The sequence below is a fragment of the Delphinapterus leucas genome, chromosome 1 (genome assembly GCF_059928025.1).
Source record: "Delphinapterus leucas isolate spDelLeu-1000000601 "Yukka" chromosome 1, BTC_Dleu_Yukka2, whole genome shotgun sequence".
Taxonomy (NCBI): domain Eukaryota; kingdom Metazoa; phylum Chordata; class Mammalia; order Artiodactyla; family Monodontidae; genus Delphinapterus; species Delphinapterus leucas.
The window spans coordinates 32178235-32188634 of record NC_143129.1 but is presented as its reverse complement, the minus strand read 5'-3'; the positions used below and the strand labels follow the sequence as shown (position 1 = coordinate 32188634).

General features: G+C 41.7%; 2 protein-coding genes across 2 annotated transcripts in view; one reads left to right on the top strand and one right to left on the bottom strand.

The window, feature by feature from the left end:
- Positions 1 to 3341: 3341 nt before the first annotated feature.
- The window catches only part of LOC149750441 (uncharacterized), a 35147-nt gene continuing 28088 nt past the window's right edge, over positions 3342 to 10400 (bottom strand). Inside the window, exon 2 of the mRNA XM_089899201.1 lies at positions 3342 to 4583. Within this exon, the coding sequence (XP_089755327.1) occupies positions 3736 to 4583 (848 nt within the window). The 3' untranslated portion in view covers positions 3342 to 3735. The remainder of the gene's footprint in view (positions 4584 to 10400) is intronic.
- DRC8 (dynein regulatory complex subunit 8) overlaps positions 3564 to 10400 on the top strand; it is a 133911-nt gene continuing 127074 nt past the window's right edge. Inside the window, exon 1 of the mRNA XM_022579410.3 lies at positions 3564 to 3709. Within this exon, the coding sequence (XP_022435118.1) occupies positions 3679 to 3709 (31 nt within the window). The 5' untranslated portion in view covers positions 3564 to 3678. The remainder of the gene's footprint in view (positions 3710 to 10400) is intronic.

Sequence of the window (10400 nt, the reverse complement as noted above, 5' to 3'; positions counted from 1 at the left end):
CAGAGTGGCTCTGGAATCAGAACTAGATTCCTAGCCAGCTCTTACCAACCAGCTTTGAAACCTTAAACAGGCCATTAATGTGAATATGTAGCTTTTTCACCTGTAAAATGGAGATACTATCAGCCTCATAAAGATTAAAAGAGATAATATATACAAAGTATTTAAAGAGTTATTTTTATTATTGTAACTGTAATGAAACTGTACTCTTACTCTGTTGTATTCTAATAAGGTTCTCCTTTTGAGATCACAGGGTAAGGTTACTTGCCTTATGGGTAGGGGTAGTGTAGGAGTAGTGTCTTCTTTGAAAGGCTGGACATTCTTTTTTTTTTTTGCGGTACGCGGGCCTCTCACTGTTGCGGCCTCTCCCGTTGAGGAGCACAGGCTCCGGACGCGCAGGCTCAGCGGCCATGGCTCACGGGCCCAGCCGCTCCACGGCATGTGGGATCTTCCCGGACCGGGGCACGAACCTGTGTCCCCTGCATCGGCAGGCGGACTCTCAACCACTGCACCATCAGGGAAGCCCCAAGGCCGAACATTCTTGATGTTAATCATCCAGGGAAGGGACGCAGCTTCCATTAGAAAACTGGAATTAGACCAGAGAAGTAACAGCATGCCTCTCATTTTCCTGGGTCTAGAGCCCAAGGAAGCTAGATATGCTTAAGGCTGCTCATGCTTGGTAAGATTTAAAAATGGCAAGGTGGAAATCAGGAAGGGGCCACAAACTTAAGATGAAGCTCTATCATGTAAGTTAGATCACATCAGGCAGGCAGCAGATTCTAGTAGTAACCTGTGTAAGACCTGGAGTCAGACCACCTCCCGGTCGTGTAGCTGAAGCACTGGAAAAGGAAACTCTCCAAGTCGAAGCTGAATCTCAGAAAAGAAGTTGGGGTTTGACCTCTAAGTACTCCTTCCTACATGGAAGTGGGGATTCCTCGCAAGTTCTCTAAAATTTTCAAAGCTTTCAGTTACATCTATTCAGTCTCATGAAAACTCTAAGGCAAGGAGCTTAGACATTGCTATCTCCATTTTTCTAAGTTAACTAAGTTTTAAAGAGATTACACGCCTTGCCTAGGATCATGAGGTCAGTACAGGGCAATGGCTGAGGAAAATCCAGTTTAAAAAAAAATTATTCCTAGTCCAAGGAGATGCCAACAATCTCCATACTAGGACAGTAAACGTGCTGTGAAGATTTTTTACTGTCATTTTGCGTTAGTCACACCACTTACCCTTTCCACTTTACCCACACCTTAGGTAACTGAGTCAGCTGTATTCAGAAGAAACATTTCTGTGTCCCTCATGGGCACAGAACAGATGCCTGTGAGAAGAAATTTAACACTATAAATTCAATCATGCAAAAAGACATAACCTGTACACATCCCTCTGGTCCCACTGATGGGCAGAGTGGGCTTAAATTGTCACTTGGATAACCATTTTTTTTCACTTTGTGGAAAGTTTTCCAGAATCATTACAGACTTTTATGTATAATCAGCTAATTAGTCAATTGAAAAGTACATATTAAGCTCATAGTATGTGCCCCAAATTGGGATAGGTACTGTGGGTATACAAAAGGTGCATATATTAGGATCCAGTCTTCAAATCTAATGGGGGGGCAGGAGTTAATTAACATAAATTTTTTTTACTCATCCAAATTTAGAGTGTTGCCTTAAATATGCTAGAGATATTATATTAGAGTAGAGATAAACGTGGCTTGAAATAATCTAGACAATGAAAAGCTTTGTTTCTTAATAAGTCATTGAGAATACTAAATTCTGTCCTAATTTTAAAAATGCACATTATTTTAGACATAAACATTGAAAAGCTGTTCTAGGCACTGCGGATATATGGACAAATAAAGCACTTCCTGTCCTCAAGAGCTTACCGTTTGTTAGGGGGAAACAAGTCACTGAAAATCAACGTGATTTGGGTCTACACTATGGCTATAGTACCTCAGAATAACGGGTTGATAGGGAAAGCTTCAAGGAGTGCATGACCTTTAAGGAGGTCACTGACAACAGGGAGGGGACATATGTGTGTCTGTGGGAGGGTGAATGTTAGGGCAGAGAGAGAGGAGGGAAAGTCATTCCGTAAAAAGGAACTGAAAGCAGCATATGAAAAGGCACAGTAGCAGGCCTGAAGACTAATGCTGGGGTTTCCCACGTTTATTTCAAAGGCCTTCATCGTCTATATGGAAAGAGGGATCTTTTAAAAACCAATAGCTAGACAATGATGACTATGAAATTTAAATATACACGAGTGCTGATGACTACTTTCCCCTATTTTTCGGCATTAAGACCTTACTGTTCACGATTGTATTCATCTTATGTAAGTATATATCTTCTAATATGAGCCATTTTGTGGATTCAAATGTTTATAGTCAATTTCAGAGAGAATGCTGATCGCAGCACCATATATCTCCTACAGAAAAAATATTTTAATAAAGAATATTAGTCAGTTTTCTTTAGGGTTTACTGAGGGATTACAGAACCAGAATAATATGAACATAAAAACTCAGTAAAACCATTAAATGCCTTTTATTCTGAAGGCCTCTTAATATTTAGTTTATAATCGATTTTTACATAAAATCAAGTAATTTAAATTAGTACACACATGCATTTAAATAGCATCTAAAACTCGTTTGAAAATATATATTTGTTTGAACCATACCATTAGGCATATTACTCAATAATCATTTTTAAAAGAAAATATTCTAGTATAGTGAACTTTTCCTTAAAATGAGACGAAAACTTAACATCATGCCACGGCTTCGAAGTTTTAGAAAAGCGAGATTTAAAACTTTCCTTCCCAGTAATTTTAACTGGAGGTCTTGTCAAATTTCACAAGAAATTTCATGTACGTAACAGTGAGCATAAGATGGGCACGTTTCTGTTGCTATGAGAACCTTCTATTTTGTATCAGAAATCGCAGCCTTGACGACGCAGTGTTTGCGCCGATTTTACACATGTTTTTCTACAGCGATTCCGCTCCTCCAGTAATAACAGTTTAATGGCTCTGGTTTCCTCCCGCGCCGGCCGTTTTCCGTCCCAGCTCCAGCTCTCGCCCGCCGTGCAGTCCCCGTCTCTGGGAGCGAGCGGCGAGCACTGGACGGGAGAAAACGGGGGGCCAGAGGTGGGGCAGGTCCGGCCTCTCCGCGGGGTGTGGACGGGAAGAAGAGGAGGTGGGATTGCCGGTTGGTTCTGTCACCCCGGAGCCGAGTTCTGCACCCATCTCTCCAATTGCGTTTTAAAATATGCAGTAAAAAAAAATCGAGCAACGCCACATCCTACAAACTGGAGGGGAGGGGGAGAGCATTGTGTCCCCAAACGGATCATAAACAAGGGAAAGGAGGGGTTCGGAACTTTATTATTAAATACTTCACGCCAGAAAAACCAGGTCTCAGGCCTCGGTACTGAAGGGATAGGCTGAAGCCCCGGACGCGGCTCAGTGGTCGCGGGCGGCGGGTCCGGGCTTCCGGTCTCCCGGGCGCCAGAAGGTCATGGCGGGAAGGGGGAGGGCGCGCGCTCCAAGCTTTCCCTCCCCCACCCACACCCAGGGTCTTCTTCCTTCGGGATTCGGAGCCGCCTATCCTCCAGGGCCGACTAGCCGCAGGGCTGCAGGGGTCCAGGACGCCGCGACATAGCTTAGCGACAGCGCTCTCCCCGGCGACGGCGCCGCAACAAGATGGCGGACGACAGAGACAGGGAAGGCGCAGGTAAGAGACGCCGCAGGAGCGCAGCCCTAGCCGCCCGCCGCGATCCCAGGCCGCACGGGGGAGCTCCGGGCAGGGTGGGTCACCCTACCTCTGGACCCCACCCGCAGGGAGAGGGCTGACCGAGCCAGGTCCCGCCGCCCGCCCTGCCGGGGAGGCCCCCTCCCCTGTTCCTGCCGCCTCGCCTTGCCCCGCCCCTCCGCTCCCGCCCGGCAGTCATTCCGCCCCTCCCGCCCCTCCCGCTTCTCGGTTCCCGCCCGGCCCTGGTTCCGACCCCCTTCCTCGTCCCTTTTTCCGAGCCCCGAGCCTCGCTTCCAGCGCGGGTTGTGGTCGAGGCGCTGGCAGGGGAGGGCCATAATGGCGTCCTTGTTCACGGTTTCGGGGACGCCGCCTCCAATCCCTCGACCGGGCTCTGGTTGCCGGAGGCGCCACGCCGGCAGCTTCTCGGGCTGTGGGCCCCGGGGCGGGCCTGCGTGAGGACCGATCCGGCCTTTAGAGTCTGGCGGGCTCCTCCCCTGCCGCGCCGAAACCCCGCCCGGGCCAGCGGGCTGGCGTTCGCGGCCACCATTTTGCCTCCTTAATGGAGACGTAGGAGGACTACCTCGAGGGCAGTACCGCTCTCTCCGAGCCTCCAGGTTCCGAAGTGCCTGCTCGGTGGCCGGCGCTATGCTACCCGCCTGGTGTATTGTCTTAAACGAAAAAACAAAAAACAACTTTAATAAAATCGAAAAAGCAAACTCCAGAGGGAACTCGTAGAGCCCTGTGCGCCGGCCTGGCCTCTGCTGCGGTACCAGCCGGGCCAGCGCGCGCGGTCGCGGCGTCGGAGGCAGTCCTGGGCCTCGGGGCTCCGGGTCGCCATATCGGGGGGATTGATGTGCTTAATGTGTGGGGAGGCGAAAACCCGGTTATCCATGTTTACTTGCAAGACCGTTACGTTGTTTTAATTCGGCGGTTTGCTTAAAAACTTGATCCTTGGTTACTATCCTACGTTAGTTACTCAAAAATAATTGTTTATTTTGGTAATTGGCAAACTCATCGCAAAAACATCAAAAAGGCCATGAAACTGTAGAGGTAAACATCTTAGAAATGAAAGTAATACTCCACCTTTGCTCTTTTCTTGAGTGCTTGAAACATCAACATACCATTTTTCTCAGCATGGAACAAAGATGTAATCAGGTTAACAGTATTTACAAGTGTAGAAGCCAGCCCTAGATACTTAGTCACTTGTCACGGTGATCACAGAAAATCAGCGGAGAAACTGCAAAAGAGCTACCTACTGATAGCAATAATATTTGATTTTTTTTATGGTGCCGTTAATCTAAAAGTCAGACTTATTTTTTAAATGTTACCTTTCCTAAGATGTCATTATAATTTTATCGTGCTGCTTTAAAAGTATAAGGTACATCCTAAGAAAATGATTACTTTTTTTTGGTATTAGTTTTAAAACTTCCCCAGAAAACCAGATGACTTACTTTGATTTATTAAATTATTATTTACAAAAAAATGGAAGAATCATTAGAAGATAATTTTAACAAGTTAATCGTGGAGTTTAAAAAAAGATGATTAGGTCAGCCTGAGGAAAAAAAGCTTTGTATTATGAAGCAAATACAATTTTTTTTCTTCACTTGAAAAAAGTAGATTGAAAGCTGTTTTGATTTCTCAGTTTTCAAAAATACGTTTCTATTTAAAATAAGCTAATTCAAAGAAGAAACAATTCTGTCTATAGCCATAGAAGAAGCAATGACTGTTAAAAGCTGGATGTCATTCATTCAGTTGGCATGTGTTTAATGCCTACCATATGGAAGGCATTCTGATTAGGTTAGAACTTCGGAGGATACAAATACTGAAAAAAATATTTTTTTCTCCCAAGGAAGGTGAGATCAGTAAGGGAGATAAGACATCCATAAATGGGAGGGAACAGTCAGCTGGACTGAGCAGTCTGTCCCCTCCTGCTGTGGGCAGCAGCCTGGTATCACTGGGAGCTTATCAGAAAGGAAGGAGCTCAGTCCCTGCCCCTGACCTACTGAATCAGAGTCTGCATTTAAGCACCCCTGCAGGTCATCCGCATGCACATTAAAGTTTGAGAAGCACTGTTGTATATCTCATTTACTCCTTATTTTTTGTTTGTTTTCTTTGAATTTTATTTTATTATACAGCAGGTTATTAGTTATCTATTTTATACATATTAGTATATATATGTGAATCCCAATCTCCCAATTCATCCCTCCCCCAACCCCCGCTTTTCCCCCTTGGTGTCCATATGTTTGTTCTTTACATCCATGTCTCTATTTCTGCCTTGCAGACCAGTTCATCTGTACCACTTTTCTAAATTCCACATACATTCATTAATATATGATACTTGTTTTTCTTTTTCTGACTTAACTCTGCATGACAGTCACTAGGTCCATCCACGTCTCTACAAATGACCCAATATCGTTCCTTTTTATGGCTGAGTAATATTCTGTTGTATACATGTACCACATCTTCTTTATCCATTCGTCTGTCGATGGGCATTTAGGTTGCTTCCATGACCTGGCTATTGTAAATAGTGCTGCAATGAACATTGGGGTTCATGTGTCTTTTTGAATTATGGTTTTCTCTGGGTATATGCCCAATCGTAGGATTGCTGGGTCATATGATAATTCTGTTTCTAGTTTTTTAAGGAGCCTCCATACTGTCCATGGTGGCTGTATCAATTTACATTCCCACCAACAGAGCAAGAGGGTTCCCTTTTCTCCACACCCTCTCCAGCATTTGTTGTTTGTAGATATTCTGATGATGCCCATTCTAACTGGTGTGAGATGATACCTCATTGTAGTTTTGACTTGCATTTATCTGATAATTAGTGATGTTGAGCAGCTGTTCATGTGCCTCTTGGCCATCTGTATGTGTGCTTTGGAGAAATGTCTATTTAGGTCTTCTGCACATTTATTTGAATGGGTTGTTGTTTTACTGTTGAGCTTCATGAGCTGTTTATATATTTTGGAGATTAATCCTTTGTCCGTTGATTCGTTTGCAAATATTTTCTCCCATTCTGAGGGTTGTCTTTTCGTCTTGTTTGTGGTTTCCTTTGCTGTGCAAAAGCCTGTAAATTTCATTAGGTTTCATTTGTTTAGTTTTGTCTTTATTTCCATTTCTCTAGGAGGTGGGTCAAAAACGATCTTGCTGTGATTTATGTCAAAGAGTGTTCTTCCTATGTTTTCCTCTAAGAGTTTTATAGTGTCCGGTCTTACATTTAGGTCTTTAATCCATTTTGAGTTTATTTATGTGTATGGTGTAGGAAGTGTTCTGATTTCATTCTTTTACATGTAGCTGTTCAGTTTTCCCAGCACCACTTATTGAAGAGACTGTCTTATCTCCATTGTATATCCTTGCCTCCTTTGTCATAGATTAGTTGACCATAGGTGCGTGGGTTCATCTCCGGGCTTTCTATCCTGTTTCATTGATCTATATTTCTGTTTTTGTGCCAGTACCATATTGTCTTGATTATTGTAGCTTTGTAGTATAGTCTGAAGTCTGGGAGCCTGATTCCTCCCACCCCGTTTTGTCCCCTCAAGACTGCTTTGGCTATTCAGAGGCTTTTGTGTCTCCATACAAATTTTAAGAATTTTTGTTCTGGTTCTATAAAAAATGCCATTGGTAATTTGATAGGGATTGCACTGAGTCTGTAGATTGCTTTGGGTAGTACAGTCATTTTCACAATGTTGATTCTTCCAATCCAAGAACATGGTATATCTCTCCATCTGTTTGTATCGTCTTTGATTTCTTTCATCAGTGTCTTACAGTTTTCCGCATACAGGTCTTTTGTCTCCTTAGGTAGGTTTATTCCTAGGTATTTTATTCTTTTCATTGCAGTGGTAAATGGGAGTGCTTCCTTAATTTCTCTTTCAGATTTTTTGTTCTTAGTGTATAGGAATGAAAGAGATTTCTGTGCAGTAATTTTGTATCCTGCAACTTTACCAAATTCGTTGATTAGCTCTAGAAGTTTTCTGGTGGCATTTTTAGGAATATCTATGTATAGTATCATGTCATCTGCAAACAGTGACAGTTTTACTTCTTTTCCAATTTGTATTCCTTTTATTTATTTATTTTTCTCTGATTGCCGTGGCTGGGACTTCCAAAACTATGTTGAATAATAGTGGTGAGAGTGGACATCCTTGTCTTGTTCATGATCTTAGAGGAAATGCTTTCAGTTTTTCACCACTGAGAATGATGTTTGCTGTGGGTTTTGTTGTATATGGCCTTTATTATGTTGAGGTAGGTTCCCTCTATGTCCACTTTCTGGAGTGTTTTTATCATAAATGGGTGTTGAATATTGTCAAAAGCTTTTTCTGCATCTATTGAGACGATCATATGGTTTTTAATTCTTCAATTTGTTAATATGGTGTTTCACGGAGATTGATTTGTGTATATTGAAGAATCCTTGCATCCCTGGGATAAATCCCACTTGATCATGGTGTATGATCCTTTAAATGTGCTATTGGATTCTGTTTGCTAGTATTTTGTTGAGGATTTTTGCATCTATATTCATCAGTGATATTGGTCTGTAATTTTATTTTTTTGTAGTATCTTTGTCTGGTTTTGGTATCAGGGTGATGGTGGCCTCGTAGAGTGAGTTTGGGAGTGTTCCTTCCTCTGCAATATTTTGGAAGAGTTTGAGAAGGGTGGTGTTAGCTCTTCTCTAAATGTTTGATAGAACCTGTGAAGCCATCTGGTCCTGGACTTTTGTTTGTTGGAAGATCTTTAATCACAGTTTCAATTTTAGTGCTTGTGATTGGTCTGTTCATACTTTCTATTCCTTCCTGGTTCAGGCTTTGATGGTTATACCTTTCTAAGAATTTGTCCATTTCTTCCAGGTTTTCCATTTTATTGGCATAGAGTTGCTTGTAGTAGTTTCTTATGATGCTTTGTATTTCTGTGGTGTCCATTGTAACTTCTCCTTTTTCATTTCTAATTTCATTGATTTGAGTCCCGTCCCTCTTTTTCTTGATAAGTCTGGCTAAAGGTTTATCAATTTTGTTTATCTTCTCAAAGAACTAGCTTTTAGTTTTATTGATCTTTGCTATTGTTTTCTTTGTTTCTATTTCATTTGTTTCTGCAATGATCTTTATGATTTCTTTCCTTCTACTAACTTTGGGTTTTGTTTGTTCTTCATTCTACTTCCTTTAGGTATAAGGTTAGATGGCTTATTTGAGATTTTTCTTGTTTCTTGGGGTAGGCTTGTATTGCTGTAACTTCCCTCTTAGAACTGCTTTTGCTGCATCCCATAGGTTTTGGATCGTTGTGTTTCATTGTCATTTGTTTCTAGGTAGTTTTTGATTTCCTCTTTGATTTCTTCAGTGATCTTTTGGTTATTTAGTAATGTATTGTTTAGCCTCCATGTGCTTGTGTTTCTTACGGTTTTTTTTTTTCCGTGTAATTGATTTCTAATCTCATAGCATTGTGGTCTGAAAAGATGCTTGCTATGATTTCAGTTTTCTTAAATTTACTGAGGGTGATCTATCCTAGATAATGTTCCATGTGCACTTGAGAAAAAAGTGTAATCTGCTGTTTCCTGATGGAATATCCTATGAATATCAATTAAATCTGTCTGGTCTGTTGTGTCGTTTAAAGTTTGTGTTCCCTTATTAATTTTCTGTTTGGATGATCTGTCCATTGGTGTAAGTGAGGTGTTAAAGTCCCCCACTATTACTGTGTTACTGTCGATTTCCTCTTTTATAGCTGTTAGCAGTTGCCTTATGTATTGAGGTGCTCCAATGTTGGGTGCATATATTTTTATAATTGTTATATCTTCTTGGATTGATCCCTCGATCATTATGTGGTGTCCTTCCTTGTCTCTTGTAACATTCTTCATTTTAAAGTCTATTTTTCTGATATTAGTATTGCTACTCCAGCTTTCTTTGATTTCCATTTGCATGGAATAACTTTTTCCAGCCCCTCACTTCCAGTCTGTGTGTCCCTAGGTCTGAAGTGGGTCTCTTGTAGACAGCATATATATGGCTCTTGTTTCTGTATCCATTCAGCGAGCCTCTGTCTTTTGGTTGGAGCATTTAAGCCATTCACATTTAAGGTAATTAATCGATATGTGTGTTCCTATTACCATTTTCTTAATTGTTTTGGGGTTTTTTTGTATGTCCTTTTTTTCTCTTGTGTTTCTCACTTAGAGAAGTTTCTTTAGCATTCATCACAGAGCTGGTTTGGTGGTGCTGAATTCTCTTAGCTTTTGTTTGTCTGTAAATCTTTGATTTCTCCGTCAAATGAATGAGATCCTTGCTGGGTAGAGAAATCTTGGTTGTAGTTTCTTCCGTTTCATCATGTTAAATATATCATGCCACTCCCTTCTGGTTTGTAGAGGTTTTGCTGAGAAATCAGCTGTTAACCTTATGGGAGTTCTCTTGTATGTCATTTGTTGTTTTTCCCTTGTTGCTTCTAATAATTTTTCTTTGTCTTTAATTTTTGTCAATTTGATTACTGTGTGTCTTGGAGTGTTTCTCCTTGGGTTTATTCTTCCTGGGACTCTCTGCACTTCCTGGACTTGGGTGGCTATTTCCTTTTCTATGTTAGGGAAGTTTTTGACTATAATCACTTCAAATATTTTCTTGGGTCGTTTCTCTCTCTCCTCTCCTTCTGAGGCCACTATAATGCGAATGTTGTTGTGTTTAATGTTGTCCCACAGGTCTTTTAGGCTTTCTTC